The sequence below is a fragment of the Glycine soja genome, chromosome 15, assembly GCF_004193775.1.
Source record: "Glycine soja cultivar W05 chromosome 15, ASM419377v2, whole genome shotgun sequence".
NCBI classification, from domain to species: Eukaryota; Viridiplantae; Streptophyta; class Magnoliopsida; order Fabales; family Fabaceae; genus Glycine; species Glycine soja.
The window spans coordinates 12,968,411-12,984,878 of record NC_041016.1 but is presented as its reverse complement, the minus strand read 5'-3'; the positions used below and the strand labels follow the sequence as shown (position 1 = coordinate 12,984,878).

General features: G+C 33.3%; 2 protein-coding genes and 1 long non-coding RNA gene across 4 annotated transcripts; 2 read left to right on the top strand and 1 right to left on the bottom strand.

Moving 5' to 3' along the window:
* The first annotated feature begins 1,267 nt into the window (after window positions 1-1,267).
* LOC114387056 (DNA replication licensing factor MCM6-like) lies at window positions 1,268-7,710 on the top strand. Of its 2 annotated transcripts, none has more exons than XM_028347163.1 (18): window positions 1,268-1,474; window positions 1,557-1,709; window positions 1,794-1,919; window positions 2,103-2,265; window positions 2,441-2,634; window positions 2,745-2,940; window positions 3,029-3,103; window positions 3,536-3,765; window positions 3,849-3,963; window positions 4,648-4,722; window positions 4,802-4,942; window positions 5,030-5,233; window positions 5,326-5,487; window positions 5,567-5,622; window positions 5,709-5,902; window positions 5,980-6,102; window positions 6,983-7,113; window positions 7,287-7,710. In XM_028347163.1, the coding sequence occupies exons 1-18, from the start codon at window positions 1,398-1,400 to the stop codon at window positions 7,416-7,418; spliced, it is 2,547 nt and encodes an 848-aa protein (XP_028202964.1). In that variant the 5' UTR covers window positions 1,268-1,397; the 3' UTR covers window positions 7,419-7,710. The 2 variants fall into 2 exon arrangements, with proteins under 2 accessions (XP_028202964.1, XP_028202965.1); XM_028347164.1 differs by having other exon boundaries at window positions 1,398-1,474; window positions 5,992-6,102.
* Window positions 7,711-10,684: 2,974 nt separating this feature from the next.
* On the bottom strand, window positions 10,685-12,483 carry LOC114387058. Its single transcript, XR_003661224.1, has 2 exons — window positions 12,372-12,483; window positions 10,685-11,066 (listed from the first exon to the last, which is right to left on the bottom strand). It is a non-coding gene; the product is annotated as an uncharacterized LOC114387058 (long non-coding RNA).
* LOC114387057 (plasma membrane-associated cation-binding protein 1-like) lies at window positions 11,615-13,044 on the top strand. The gene is made up of 4 exons (XM_028347166.1): window positions 11,615-11,872; window positions 11,987-12,076; window positions 12,189-12,273; window positions 12,397-13,044. Exons 1-4 carry the CDS (start codon window positions 11,762-11,764, stop codon window positions 12,765-12,767), a joined length of 657 nt encoding a protein of 218 aa, XP_028202967.1. The 5' UTR covers window positions 11,615-11,761; the 3' UTR covers window positions 12,768-13,044.
* Window positions 13,045-16,468: the final 3,424 nt, after the last annotated feature.

The window sequence follows — 16,468 nt, the reverse complement described above, 5'->3', positions numbered from 1 at the left end:
TTAATTTTATTATTATTTTATGATGTGTGATTGTCATTTTTTTATAGTTAAAAATCTATAGAAAATGCATAGTAAAAAACATTTAAAAGTTATCAAACCCCAAGAAAAATATATAATGAAATCGCAATTTTATTGTGTCAGATTTTACACAACAAAATTGCGATTCAATTACATATTTTTTCCCAAAAAAATGAAATCATGAATCCGTTGTAGATATATATACAATAGAATTATAATTTTGTTGAGTAAGAAATAACCAAAAAAAAAAAAACCACCACCAAAGACACATGTTGGGAAGGAGAGAGAGAAGGTTGGGCACGGGTAGAGGAAGAAGGGTTCGGAATAGGGGTGGGTAAACGAGCCCAGATCCATGGACTGGCCTGCGGGCCCGCGATCTGTGTGGGTAGCGGATCAATTTTTTTTAAACGATTCATGGTTATGTCATATTTTTGGGTCCACCCTGCTTAACCCCGCGAATTATGCGAGTTTGACCCGCAGGTCCATGGGTTGTCCGCATTAGGATTTTATTGCTTCAAATATGAAATCATTTGTTGTTGGAGATGTTTAAGTTTCATATTTTAGATTTATGGCTTGAATTTTCTTTTGTTAAGACATTATTTATTTTATTGATGTAATTGACTAATTGTTAAGATTTTATTTACATTTGTATTGAACTTAATTTGATTGTGTTATATTTTATTGAAATTGAAATTCTTTTAAAATTATGTCCATGGATCGGCCCGTTTGACCCGCGGGGTCCGTGGGACGGGGGTGGACCAATTTATTTGATTTGTGTAAGAATGCAGGGCGGGCTGGTCCAATCCGCTACTAATGCGGGTGAACCTTACGAATAACGGGCCAGCTCGCTTACCCACCCCTAGTTGGGAAGGGAAGGGAAGGAGGAGAGGGATTGAGAAGGAGAAGGATGGGGCCTTGTGTGCAAAGAAGGGGAAGAGATGGTGGGAGGTGCTAGGAAAGGAGGGTGTCGTGGCAGAGGAAAGAAAGAAGAGGGAGGGGTGGAGAATTTGAACGTGAGAACAAAAGAGACTTTTCACCAAATGATAGAGGCAAATAGCAAAAGTTGTAGAGCTAATAACAAATCCCTCTATTTCATAACAGATTTTATACGCATAAATATTGGTGGTCACCATTTGTTTCAACCATTGATTAAACAAAACAATAATGATAGCGGATGTGGACCGTGATAGATGAGCCCAAATAGGCCCACAAAGGAGAAGTTTTGGCGGGAAGACGTTGGTTCCCTTTATACATTTCCCGCCACAGAGTAAGAGTAGCATTAGTTAGAGCGAGACAACACCTCAGAGAACCCAAATTCCGCGTCAAGAGGTTAGGGTTTGGCGTTTCTGCGAGAAGAAGAAGAGAGAGCAGAAGCAGCAATGGAAGCATACGGCGGCTTCATGGTCGACGAGAAAGCCGTTAGGGTTGAGAACGCTTTCCTTGATTTCCTCAAAAGGTTCTCTTCTTCGTCACTGTCTTCTTGTTCTTTCTTTTTTCACGTTTAAAATAAATAACTAACATTGTAGCGGAATTAGCAGCTTCAAGTCTAGTAGCCAGCGGAACGAACTTTATTACGAAGCGGAGATCGAATTGATGAAGAGCAATGAATCCAACAGCATGTTCATCGATTTCGACCACGTCATCAGATTCAGCGACCTCCTCCAGCAAACCATCTCCGATGAATACTTGAGGTTTCTATTTATCTCTCAAAACCATAAAATAATTTTTTGAGAATTTGGAGCACTGAGACTTGTTTTCTGTGTTTATTATTGTAGATTTGAACCTTATTTGAAGAACGCTTGCAAGCGGTTTGTTATGGATCTCAAGCCATCACTTGTGTCCGACGATAGCCCTGACAAGGACATCAATATTGCCTTCTATAACATGCCCATTGTTAAAAGGTCTATGGTTTTTCCTATACAATGTTTACTCAGTCTTGGTTAATTGTTTTTTTTTTTTAATTTATTGGTTGAGTTGAATTTTAATCGAAATTGAATGTCTTGGTGTTTCAATTTGCTATGAGTAAATTCTAAGTGGAATTAATCATGGGCAATTGGTTTGCTGACAAATTTACTTTCTTGCAGGTTAAGGGAATTGGGTACATCAGAGATCGGAAGGCTTGTGTCTGTGACAGGAGTGGTGACAAGGACGAGTGAGGTTCGACCTGAACTTCTCCATGGGACTTTCAAGTGCCTGGAATGCGGTGGTGTTATAAAGAATGTTGAACAGCAATTCAAGTATACTGAGGTGGTTAAAAGATGAATATTATGTTCAAGTTTTGATTCTTGTCATGTTTGATCATTATCATGTTATGTTTATGTTTGGAGTTTGGACTTCATTATAATTCATTGTTAGTTGCCATTTACTGTGTATTTTGGTTTCTATTTTACTATTCCCATCCTGATGTTATACCACACTGCAGCCAACAATCTGCGCAAATGCGACCTGTAGCAATCGAACAAGGTGGGTACTGCTGCGCCAAGAGAGCAAATTTGCTGATTGGCAGAGGGTCAGAATGCAGGAGACGTCCAAAGAGATACCTGCAGGCTCTCTTCCTAGGTCATTGGACATTATTCTTCGTCATGAGATTGTGGAACATGCCAGAGCTGGTGACACGTGAGACTTCTCTTGCCCCAAATTACCTTGAACTGGTCAAATTATAGTGGCTCTTTTGATTGTCAGAATTTGAAGATCAGAATAACCAATCACATTCTATCTATCTGTAGGGTGATTTTCACTGGTACTGTAGTTGTTATACCTGACATAATGGCATTGGCATCTCCGGGAGAGAGATCAGAGTGCCGCCGTGATGCTTCTCAACGCAAGGGTTCTACAGCTGGAAATGAAGGTGTGAGTGGTCTTAAGGCTCTAGGAGTCAGAGACCTCAACTATCGTCTAGCTTTTATTGCCAACTCTGCTCAGGTTGGTTATTTGTATCTCGTTAATGGCATGTTCATGTGATGTGATATTGATTTTGTAATAGATGTGGTTTTTGAATGATTTCTTTCAGATTTGTGATGGTAGAAGAGAAATAGACATCAGGAATAGAAAGAAGGATGCTGATGAAGACAATCAACAGTTTACTGTAAGTTTCATGGTGCACTCCATCTATATCCACTATAACGTTATTCATTTGGTTTAGATTCTATATTGCCAGGTTTTGTGACTGGTGTTAACTCTATTATGAAGCATGTTGAATATTTATCTTGATGTGAAGAGCAGTAGTTTTGCTTTAATCATTAACTGAGCATCACATGTGGTTTCCATTTGATTTAATCAATTTAAACATTTTAGGTTGATTGCTATTCTGCATATCTTTCCCCAATATTTATCAATGTATGTTCAATATGCAAAACTGGTTGGATTTTTTGGTTCATTTACTTTTCTTTTCAATGTCTGCTGTAGTTCTTGATTTTATCATTTTTCTCCACTCCACATAGTGCTCTTGGTTAGTTTTCCACCATATATTTGAAAAGGATAATTAACCCCATATTTATTTGCCTGGGTGATTTGACAGGATCAGGAACTGGAAGAAATTAAACGGATGAGGAGCACACCAGATTTTTTCACCAAACTTGTTGAAAGCATTGCTCCAACTGTTTTTGGTCATCCAGATATAAAGAGAGCTATCCTTCTTATGCTTTTGGGTGGTGTGCACAAATTTACTCATGAAGGCATCAACCTCAGAGGAGACATAAACGTTTGTGTTGTTGGAGATCCCAGCTGTGCAAAATCTCAATTTCTTAAGTACTCCTCTTTTTCCTTTTGTTGGTTACTTTATACTGGTTTATGCACATTGAATGGTTAATTATGCTAGTTTATCGTTGCAGGTATACTTCAGGCATAGTTCCAAGATCTGTGTATACATCTGGAAAATCATCATCTGCTGCTGGCTTGACTGCAACCGTTGCCAAGGAACCAGAAACTGGGGAGTTTTGTATTGAGGTCAATAGTCTGTCTCTTTTGTACTTGTATAAAAATTAGTTGCACTCTCAATCAAGGCATCTGTATTATTCCAAGCTCCTGACAATTTGCAAGCTTTTTATTTTTGGTTATCTTGGTTTTATTGTGACATGTTTATGCTTTAGTGAATTTAAAATGTTAAAATGTGTTACATTTCCTAGTTTGAGATACTTTACTAGTTCAACTATTCATCCCTGTTACTTGTTAAAGCAATTAGCAGTACTAGAAACTGCTTTAGCTTGAAATTACTCCCTGGACAAAATGAATCAAGAAATAATAAAATGTTACATACACACAGAACTAAATTAGAGCATGTATTTTACTCCTCTATTTCACATCAATATGTGCTGCATTTGTCTACCCATCTTGGATTGTGAGTTATAGTCATGTCAAATAGTGTTATGTTGCAATGAGAATTTTGCATTTAACAACTCATGCATAGAGTAGCATAGAAACTATTTATGAAACAAGAATTTTGCATTTAACAACTCATACAGTGTAGCATAACTATTTATGAAACACGACTAGAAGATACTGTATGAGTAAGTATTGAGTAGGACAGAAAGGAGGATTTAATATGTTTGGGTGCTGCATAATCATAATTGTCTGATTTGCGTAATATTTACATGTCTACCGGTTTTTTATATGGTAAAATCTTGTTTTCAGGCTGGTGCTTTGATGCTTGCAGACAATGGCATTTGCTGCATTGATGAATTTGACAAGATGGACATCAGAGATCAGGTAAGAGGCATATTTTTTTTACCTGTAGTACATCCAATGATATGGATTGGCTGGTATCTCATATTTGATGGGATTGTAGGTTGCAATTCATGAGGCAATGGAACAGCAGACTATTAGTATCACAAAAGCAGGAATACAAGCAACACTTAATGCTCGTACTTCCATTCTTGCTGCTGCCAATCCTGCTGGGGGACGCTATGATAAATCTAAACCACTTAAGGTAAAATGTTCTGTTACCTGGTTATGGATTACCTTGCCATTTAGTACAACTTGGCCTAATTGCTTTTTTTTCCTTTTCTTTTTTCAGTACAATGTGGCCCTTCCACCAGCTATACTTTCAAGGTTTGATCTCGTATATGTTATGATTGACGACCCAGACGATCAGACAGACTACCACATAGCTCATCATATTGTGAGAGTTCATCAAAAGCGTGAAGGTGCTCTTGCTCCAGCATTCACTACAGCAGAACTGAAGCGTTATATAGCTTATGCAAAAACTCTTAAACCAAAGGTTAATGACTCTTTTGGATGAAGTGCTTTCCTAAATGAGGATAATTTTTGCCCTTGAGCTTCTTTCTTATTTATTTAGCCCGATTAATGCAGCTCTCGCCCGATGCCAGAAAACTATTGGTAGACTCTTATGTTGCTCTCCGTAGAGGTGATACAAATCCTGGGAGTAGGGTTGCATACCGTATGACAGTTAGGCAGTTGGAGGCATTAATCAGACTGTCAGAGGCCATTGCACGGTGTCATTTGGACAATGAGGTGCTTTAAGTTTCAGAGGCTTATTATATGCATTGATTGTATATTTTCTTTATTTGATCTAAAAAACATTTGGTATCAGGTACAACCTCGTCATGTTCGTCTAGCAGTAAAACTGCTGAAAACTTCCATAATAAGGTACAAAGATATTTCTTGCTGATCTTTTTTAGTTTTTATTTTGGGACATAGTTTTTGGTGATAATTTATTTTACTTTTTCCTGCAGTGTGGAATCCAGTGAGATTGATCTGTCTGAGTTTCAAGAACAAAACCACAATGATGGTGCAGGTGGTGGCAATGAAAATGATAATAATAGAGATGCTAATTATCAAGAGGGGAATGATACAGCGCAGCAAGCTGCCGGAAATGGTAATGATCAAGTGGGAAACGATGCAGCTCAGCAAGCCACTGGAAATAATGGTAAAGTGCTGCCCAATTTTACCTTGAAAGCATCTCTTGATTAAGCTTAGTTATGCATTGGTTTAATTATCTTGCAGGAAATCCAGCAGATGGATCTAAACCCCAAGTGAGAAAACTCATTATGAGTGATGAATATTATCAGAGAGTTACCAGCGCCCTTATTATGCGTCTAAGACAGCATGAAGAGGCTGTTGTGCAAGGTGGTCACTTGAAACTATTGTTATTTATTATTGAACTTCTTTTTTTCTGAAAAGCAAAAGAAATATTATTGATAATTCAATTCCAAGCAAGCACAAGAAGTGCAAATTGGAACAAAAACAAATTACAGCCTTGAGGTTTATACTGCCCTTCCCACCTACAGAAATCAACAGATATACATAATAAGCCCCATCCCCTACCAAAGCCATTTGTCCTAACCCCATTACATTTTAATACATGTCTTAACATAAGCCCTCCAAACATACAATGACAGCAAAGCTACATTTGAAATAACCCAAAACAGCACATGCACCCATCCCAAATTGCTTCTGATGCATTTCCTAATGAATTGAATCCAGAAACGTTTACATCTCCACCACACACCTGCTGTTGATTTTTATCACAGAACATAAGGCTTATTTTATTTTCATCTCATGATTCCCAAGTATTTCAGCAGTCCCACCTTGCTCATATTTTTATAATATTCAGAAAACATAATTGAGCACTTGTATTCAACTGTTTGGTTTTTCACATGTCAACCACCTCAACATTCTGCTTCCCACCTCAATTTATTGGACCATAACCTTCTTTTGCACACTCACCATTTGTAGTAATGCCGCTGTAGGCAAGACACAATTAACCAAGTAACAACAGCTCTAATATATGCCAAATTGTTATTTAATTTCTGAATACCATTATAGTTAAATGCTCAATTACTCAGGTATTGGACCTGTATACTTTATTCATGTTCTGAAACTCTAAATCCCCTTTGTCACATGTACATCAAGATTTGTTAACTAACTTTTTGGTAGGGATATTAGATGTATCCAATGCAATCTATTATATTGAAAAATGGATTTTCTCTGGACTTGTTAATTACAGGAGACGGTTTGTCTGGGATGAGGCAAAAAGATTTGATTCAATGGTACGTAGACCAACAAAATGAGAGAAACAACTACAGTTCGATGGATGAGGTGCAAGCTGAAATTTCCAAAATTAAAGCTATTATAGAGGTATATTTTTGTTGAAGAGTGTTAGCAACACACCCTAACACATTCTTTCTAGAACTTCATCTTATCGGTTAAAATTTATTGAAATTGTTATTTTTATTTTGCATCCTTCCAAGAATTTAATATATTTTGGCAGACATGTAAATGTTAAATATATGAAACACTTTGTACTGCAGAGCTTAATTCGGAGAGAGGGCCATTTGATAGTTGTAGATAATGGGGAAGCCGCGGCAGCAGCAGCAGAACCCCCAGGCGCACCAAGAAATTACCGAATTTTAGCCGTGGCTCCTAATTATGTCATTGATTGAGAGTCCAAGGGTGAAAGAAATTTGGAAATCACTTCATTTTATTCATTTAAAGTTATTACAGTGACCCAATGGTTGACTATCTTGAGCTGCAAATTGGTTCCTTATCTGTTGACTGTTTATAGTACTAGAAAACTGATGATGGCCTAATATATAATGCATTTGTATTTAGAGTATATTTTGTTCATTATTTATCGGTCCTTGTCATCATCTTTTTTCTACTGAAGAGAGACTTGAAGAAGTTTGACTGTTTGCAAATTAGACACCTTTACACGTGCTGATAGAGTTTAATTAATTACTTGTTCTCTTTTCTATGTCCAGTTGAATTTATTGTTGTGAATAATATTATACTCCATCCACTTCAAAATAGGTGACATTTGAAATATTTTCATAAATTAAGGATGGGTTAATTAAGTTTTTACTCCTTCAAGTTTTTTAAGCTTTCAAATTTTAATCTCAATTTTTTTTAGAACTTTTAGTCATTTATTATTTTTGTTTATCACTTTTAGTTCCTTTAAATTCTTTTGTTTATTTTTAGTTTTTTTATTTATTTTTATTGTTTAAAATTAGTATCAAATATAAAATAAATGAGGGATTAAATATGGATTAATTTTGAGTAATAAAAATAAATAAGAGACTAATAATGGATAAAAATAAAATTAAAGGGATTAAAAATTATCAAAAAAAATTTGAAGGACTAAAAATTGGAATATGAAAAATTTGAGGTGCTAAAATCTTAATTAACCCATTAAGTAAAGTAAGAAGTAGCTTGTTAAAATAAAATTTTAATAAATAGTTGATTCTATATTTGGAACAAAATTAGAAAAAAAATGTCACTTAATATACATAGACAACAAAAATTCACTTAAAATGGAAGCATTAATGATGAACGATTTAATGGGAACCAGATTTAGTGGAATGTTTTTTGGTTAGAAGGCCTCATTTTTGTCGTAACTCAATAGACAGGAAAAATCACTGAGCTCTAGCAACTTATGTTAATAAATCAAAATTATGCCGTTAAAATTTGAAAACTTTTGAAGAAATTTTTTTAAAACTAACAAATTCATTGACAATGTTATAAAAAGAATTACATTTTCAATGCATTTTAAATTAAAATCTTAATATAACTAATTTCAGTGAATACATGTTTTTTTTTTTTTGCCTAACTAGGTTATTGCTAATGTTATATACCTTACCTAATTATTTATCTGGTCTCAAATACTTTAGAAGCCTTATGTTAATTATAATTCGGTCTTTTAAGAAATTAAAAGAGGTACAATTATAAAATATTAAAATACATTTCATAATTAATCATATTTTGATTGTTACTTACAAAATAAAGAATCAGGAGTTTAAAACTAATATGCTATATTATTGTAAGTATCTTGATGCAACTTTAAACTAGTATTGAACTCTTTTGTCACCCTTCTAACACTAGTGCTTAAATTTTAGGTACACCAAAAAAATAATTACACTCTAAACTGTTGTTGACATTTTCGACTCTCTTGAATGAGGGTCATTTTCAGCCTATCACTTGTGTAGATCTAATTTTTTATTTTTATTTTTTTAACAATTACTTAGAATTTGGGTCCCTTGGTTTAACAAGAGTATTTTTCTTTTTTCTTTTTACAATTGTTGGCAATATACTTTTTAATAAACTTTATTAAAAATTATAAAATCAGAAGACACTCGAGAAATGAGATTTATTAAAGTTTATGATTTTAATAAATTTCTATAAATAATAGAGAAAATATTTACAAGAATAGCTATCAAAATTGGTCTGCTAATTCGAGCCAGACGGCGCTCATAAAATGATAGCTTAAAAAACTAGGCAAGTTAGGTTGCACAGAAATTAGGCTCTTGCTATTTACATTCCATTTTCCCTAAGTACACCACTGATTTCCTAATTACACCCCCAATTTTCCTTAGTACAGCCCTGTACCCCTTTCTACACCCATTATACCCTTTTTCTTAAAAAGTATTTTTTTTGCTTTTCACAAATGTTGTTTTGGAATTACATATACCTATACCAGAAATGTATCTCTAGAACTATGATAGTTTCGAATATATACTTCCGAAATCGGTATATATTTTTAATAAAATATCACTTAAGAATTAAGATGGCTGATGATAAATAAAAAGTAAAAGGATAAACGTTTATCTTATATCCATGTTTGTTAGTCTTATTTTCATCTTATCTTTATTATACAATATTTTACATTTTCTTTCATGTGGTAATGCGTTTCAAGGTACGCTCATCACTAACTTCATGTGGCACTAAATCATTGAAGTAGACTTGGATTAGAAAATGAATGAATGCACTTAAAGAAAAGAAGCCATTGTCAAAAGCTTTGCTATGTAATTAAGGTGTATAATATATGAAGTTAGTGATGAACATACCTTGAAAACATTGTCAAAAAAAAATGAATGAATGCACTTAAAGAAAAGAAATCATTGTTAAAAGCTTTGCTTTGTAATTAAGGTGTATAATATATGAAGTTAGTAAAGAACGTACCTTGAAACATTGTGTCACAAAAAGGAAAACACAAAATATTGTATAATAACGATGAAAATGAAGTATTATATAATAATATATGATGAAGATAGTTTAAAACTAAGGTTTAAAGAATAGTAAATATAAGATGAAAAATAAGATTTTAAATAGAATTTAAAGAACACAAATGATAGGATGAAAATAAAACTAACAAATATGTGTATAAAGATAAGTGTTTATCATCTTTTTTTTTTAATTTTTCGTTAATCATCTTAATTCTTAAATGATATTTTATTAAAAATATATACTTATTCTGAAAATATATCTCTAAAACTATAAATTATAATTTTTAAGATACTTTTTTGGAAAGTAAAAGGAGTGTATGTCCTTCAGAAAAATGATATAATGGGTGATTGAGAGGTAGAAAGGGGGCATGGGGTTGTACTTAGGAAAAAATAAATGTAAATAGCAAGAGAAAAAATATTTCACCCGCAAATCACCAAACCTATTTGGGCCGTTATTATTTTTTTATTTTTCTAAATTTAGATTAAAAATATTAATGAGCTAATTTTGGCACAACTCAGCAAGCCAACCGGGTTGGACAAGAAAGATAGTTGCATTTTTTAAGCATGTATGAAAAAGATTTTACTAAGAGATAAAATTTATTTTGATAATCTTTACTTGGTAAAAAAAATTAATCTCTAAATATCACTGTTGATTATTGATTGAGAAATATTTTCCGTGAAAAAGAAAAAAAAAATGTAGCAAGAAGATGTATTACTAATATTTTTCTTATTAAAAAAGAGAAGACTACTTGAGGGTTTCTGGACCCTACAAATGATAGATACCTTCAACTCCAGTTTTCGTTTCAAATCAGTGTTGAGTTTTAATTTATCCAAACCACACAGACTGATCTTTTTTTGCTTATCATGTTGGTTAGCTAGTCAAAACTCCTAAGCCGCGCGCACCTAATCCAACTTTCAAGCCTTAATCCACAAACAACATTACCTTAATTAATTTCTATATTCTAAACAGAAAAGGGTTTGAACAGAAAAATAGAAGTCATATTGTGAGCGTGATTGCAGTACCATACCAGCTAAGCCATGTGCCAAGTTTCATTTGAGAAGCCAACTTAAGTACACAAGCGCATTTTTGTCCTGAACAATACACAACGTAGATGATAAAGCCAAATTATGAGTTACAGATCAACATCAGGGGTACTAAAATCTCTAAAATTTAATAAAATGATAGATAACATAAATACAAAATGGCATGGCCCCCCATCTGATATTTGCCACCTATGGAATAAGTTGATTGCCAACTGTCATTTCCCCCACAAAAGCTTGGTTCCCTTTTATGCCCCAAAGGTTCCCCACATAATTACCAGCAACACCTTCATATTAATCATATCTGTTAGACCTAACTCTTTTAAAATGGTGGTGAATTTACGTTTTTGCCCTTGCTTCATCCTTGACGTTAACGTGTCATGCTAGTTGCATGGCCCGACAGGAGGTGGCTATGAGGTCATTTGAGCAGCACAATTTGTCTGGCATGAATGGGCAAGCGGTCATGCACGTAATTAGGTTGGAATTTGAAGGTTTATTTGTTTTGTTGTAACTTGGAAGTTTGTATGGTGGTGTGTGCTGGATTGGTGAGTGTGTGTGTGTGTGTGCCTTCAAAGTATTATATACTTAATTTTTATATATCATATATGTGTGTGTTGATTTGGAAGGACAAGTGGCTATAACACTACTTGCATTGAGTTAGACTTTGATAGTTTGATTAGCTCTAATAAGGTTAAGGACCAGAGAAAGAGAGAAAGAAACAGAATTTGGAAGAAAAAAAGCACAAGATGGGTTATTGGAAGTCTAAGGTTCTTCCCAAGATCAAGAAGGTTTTTGAGAAGAATAGCACCAAGAAAGCTGCTGCTGCTGAGGCCACCAAGTCCTTTGATGAGTCAAAGGTTTGAGATTCTTCTCAACTTATTTTTTTTGTTTAACCTTCTTTTTATGTGTTGAAAATAAAACAAAAGTTTATGTGCTAGCTATGTTTGGTTAATTTGGTGTTTGCTTTGTAGGAGGAATACAACAAAGCCTTTGAAGAAAAGAAGACTGAACTTCAAACTAAAGTAGTTGAAATATACGAGGCTTCATCAACTGAAATCAAAGTGAGAACACACAACACACACACACACACGTATATATCATAATTCAAGAAATAAAGAGTCAAACCAATATTGATTCACAAAGTACTTGTTGAAAAATTTTGTCACCTTGCAGAGTTTGGTTAAAGAACCCAAGGAAGCTGGTTTGAAGAAGAACTCCACAGAAGTCCAGAAGTTCCTAGAAGAGCTTGTTAAAATTGGTAAAGAATATTTGTAGCCCTTTTATAAGTTTTTATTTATCAGTTATTACCTGTAGGATCTCTAATATTTATAAAAGAATAGTTCAGCTATACTTAACTGAGTGTCCCCAAATTAAATTTCAGATTTTCCGGGATCAAAGGCAGCATCTGAAGCATCTTCAAAGTTTGGACCAGCCTTGGCTTCAGGCTCAGTTTTCTTTGTGTTTGAGAAGGTGTCAACTTTCATTGTTACAGAAGAGAAAGATGTTGAAGCCCCTCCTGGAGTAGAAACTAAAACAGAAGAAGAAACAAGTAGTGTTGTCAAAGAGAGGGAGATAGTGGTTGAAGAAGAGAAAAAGAAAGAAAAAAAGGAAGAGGAAAAACCACAAGTAATAGAGACAAGTGATGAGAAAAAGGTGGAAGAAAAACCAGCTGAGACTTCTGCAAAAGGGGAAGAGAAACCTGCTGAAGAAGCTGCTGCAGTAGTTGAGCAAGCAGAACCACCAAAGCCTTGAAAATTTCGTTCTTAATAGCTTCTATATATATGTAGCTGCTTCATGAAGATGCAGAAGATCATATATATACGTGTATTCTTAGTTTGCATATACTCCAAAATTGTCACATACCATTCCCTTATTCTTTTATTCCTGTGTAAAATTGGTTTTGTGCTGCTTAGTTTGATATTGTTGCAGATTTGGTGATGGATATATGCTTGTGAATGTTTTTATGGTGAATCCTTTTGTAATATTATTCATTTTTCAGTCAAGGAATTGTGACGCTTAATTTGGTTCATCGAATGCTTCCCAGCTGTCTGTTGTTTCATTTAAAAGTTGTCAGTTTCATTATCGGAAGTCCTGTTTGGCAGGGTTTTACATTTATTTTTGTTGCTGTATGCAGATTCGATCAACCAACCAAATATTAGGTTGAATTTTTAAAGTAATTATGGTGAAAATCAATACAATACAAATTAATTATATATTTGTGATTGAATAACAACTAAAAATTATTTTAATTTATATTATTAATACATAATTTATTTTTTCTTAATTTAAATACTTTTTTTTGGTTTAGCAAAATCTAGGAGGAGATCGATGACACATAGTTTAATGTCAGGAAAGCTTTTATATTTAAAGAATATTTATAGAAATACTTATATTCAAGAATTACCTCATTCCCATGAAACAAGTCAGGGCTCAAATTTGTGACATGTGAAATACTCAAATGTAAAACTCTCTTTTGTCCATATTTAATTTGAGAATTTATATACACTAGTTAGACATACAGCACACACACAATGTACATAAATTCAGGAAAAGCTTAAAAAAAATTAAAACACAACGAGAGGTGGGTAATTTTTTTTCTTAAATGTAATTTTGGTCCCATTATTTTATTTAATCCCCAATTTTAATTCCTTTATTTTAAATTGAGACATTTAATCTTTCAAAAAATTAATAATTTTGGTCATTTTATTTCAAAAAACAAATATTTGGTCTCCATATTTTAAAAAATTCACAATTTTAATTCTCGTATTTTAAAAAATTTATAATTTTGATTTAATCTTTAATTTTTTCTATGTTTTATTTTTTATTTTGTAATTAATTAAATCATTTCATGATGATATCTTAAATGAATATGTTAGATTTAAAATTTAATTAGATAAAAAGAAAAAAAATAAAACATAGACAAAATTAAGAATTTGAGCAAAATGGTAAATTTTTTCAAATAAGAATAATAAATGTCTCTATTTTAAAATAAGAAAAATAAAATCGAATATTTTTAAAAATAAGAGCACCAATGTCTTAATTTTAAAATGAAGGAACCAAAATTATGAATCAAATAGGAGATTATAATTACATTAAATTTTTTTTTTTTACATTTTACACAAGTATTCTCTTTTAGAGATAATTTTGTTTAGTTTGGTTCATCAAGTTATGGGACATCTTTGTATTATAAACTTTCTTGGAAAAAATCTATTTATTTTCTGTTTTAATTTTTAAAAATAATTTTATTTTTAAATTTTGAAAATTTTAAAAATATGCGTTCTCAGGTTCTCTTTTGTATTTCTTGTTCTCAAAATACAACATATCGCTCCTTCGCTGTGATGATTTATAGATCCTTAGCATTTTCAGCGCTCGTACTTCGTTGTTGTGATGGTTGGGAGATCCTTGCCACCGCTTTATTACAATGTCTTTTTTTTTTATAAAAAAAATTCTAAAAAGAATTGGGATTCTAAGATAATTTTTTTTAAAAATTATCTTGAAATATAGGCAAGATGATTTTTTAAAGAACTGTTTTAAAATATTTTAAAAAAAATTAAAAAATTTAAAATATCATTTAATTTTTTTTTTTCATTTTTTTTCCTATCAACCTCTAGATCTCTTAAATAGCCAATATCAAGGAAAAGAAACAAATCATTCAAGGAAAAGAAACAAATCATCAAATAAATGCTCATATATGATATTTACACACTTTGCTATTATTTAATTATTTATCAATAATCTTTCATTCATTAACACATGTAATATGATCCTTTTATGTTAATTTAAAATTTCACTTAACTCTTTTTATTATAATTTTATACTAGTTTATTACTTAATATACAATATTAACAATATATATATATATATATATATATATCACTTAACTCTTTTTTCCGTATAAGAACCCTAAAAATCCAAACCCTTCAATTCCAATTTCCACCAAAAAAAAATTCAATCAAACCAAAACACTAAAACACACAAAAATGGAGATATTATCACAAATGTGGTCTCTGTTAGGGTTACTTATCGTTCTCCAAAACGTTCTTCCATCGCAACTTCTCTCATTGTTTCATTCTCTATACGAATCTCTACAAAATCTATCTTCTCTGTATTCGTATTTCAAGATTTTTGAGTTGAACGACTACTGTGACGTCGACCTCAATGACATCTACCTCAACGCCACGAACCAAGCCCTCATCGTCGGGTGCTGTTGATTAACTCTCTCCCGCTCATTGTCGTCAAATCGCATCTCCTTCGACATTGCGTCGAACCACATGTTCACGCTTCACCTCCTGAAGTGCCATCGTCACATGCTCCTCTCGCCATACCTCACACACATGCCCTCACGCGTCGAGGAGTTCAAGCGTATCTCACGTGAGCGTTGGCTCTTCACGAACAACACCATCGCTTCAGTCTCCTTCGAATCGGGTTGGGTCTTTGTCCCCTTCTATCACCCGACCACCTTCAAAACCCTAACCCTCGAGCCAAAACTCAAGAAACTAATTTGAACCACTTGCATTGTTAGATCTGAGAGCCATCAACACCAAGCAACACTATGAGATGTGTTTCTGTGATGTGTGATATGTGTGGAAGAAAGACTGGAGAGGGAGAGGGAGAGAGAGGATAAGAAGTTTATGTCACTTGTGCTTATGTTGCCCGATAAGGAGAACACGCGATAATTATAAGTACCATTGAAAGACGATCTTTGTACAAAACCATCTTTGTACTCACATTAAATTACGACGATTTTCTTAAAAATCGTCGTCGATTGTTTTAACGTTTCAAAGACGATTACGCAAAAATCATCTTTAAAATCTTAATCATATTTACAAAATTACTATTACTATCCCATAAATCAACCTAAGACAACGAACATAAGACCTAAGGCTTAAGGCCAAGTAACAAGAAAACAGTGAGACGGTCCTTTAGAATAAATTGGATACGCCTACTAAAAAGTTGGGTTAAAATATTTAGACCTAAGACATATATTTGCAAGCCACTTTGCTACCTCATTTCTTAAAAAAAAAATAAAAAAAATAGGAGTGATTAACTGAAACTTGCCCGTCTTTCACAAGTCAGGTACAAACTCCATGGACTATAGGCCAGTGAGATGCTCCTATAGATAACCTAATTTTATGAGAAAAAAGTGAAAGAATGCAACTTTGGATTCACTCTCAACTTGGATCCTACTGAACCCTTCTCCCAAGTCCCAAGAAACTTGCAGCATTAATTGAGGTTATCGCCCAAAGTTCAACAGTAAGCACGTCATAAGCTCCTAGATGAAGTGGCACTTTAACCACTAACATGGCAAGTATAGTGTCGAAATGGATTACTGATATGGCAGTCTTAAGATGATGTGGCAGTGCATAGTCACTAACTAACATGGGCCACTGAAAATTAAATTATAATTTTAGTCTCCTGTACTTTGAAAAATTCACACATTTTATCACCCAACA

What these genes read in the sequence shown, in the direction of transcription:
- LOC114387057 (XM_028347166.1), top strand. Translation starts at nt 11,762, where the DNA reads ATGGGTTATTGGAAGTCTAAGGTTCTTCCCAAGATCAAGAAGGTTTTT. An exon ending in CTTCATCAACTGAAATCAAA is followed by an intron (nt 12,077 to 12,188) that starts GTGAGAACACAC and finishes GTCACCTTGCAG; the next exon opens with AGTTTGGTTAAAGAACCCAA. An exon ending in AGAAGAGCTTGTTAAAATTG is followed by an intron (nt 12,274 to 12,396) that starts GTAAAGAATATT and finishes ATTAAATTTCAG; the next exon opens with ATTTTCCGGGATCAAAGGCA.
- LOC114387056 (XM_028347163.1), top strand. Translation starts at nt 1,398, where the DNA reads ATGGAAGCATACGGCGGCTTCATGGTCGACGAGAAAGCCGTTAGGGTT. An exon ending in ATCTCCGATGAATACTTGAG is followed by an intron (nt 1,710 to 1,793) that starts GTTTCTATTTAT and finishes TTATTATTGTAG; the next exon opens with ATTTGAACCTTATTTGAAGA. An exon ending in GGTGTCATTTGGACAATGAG is followed by an intron (nt 5,488 to 5,566) that starts GTGCTTTAAGTT and finishes ATTTGGTATCAG; the next exon opens with GTACAACCTCGTCATGTTCG.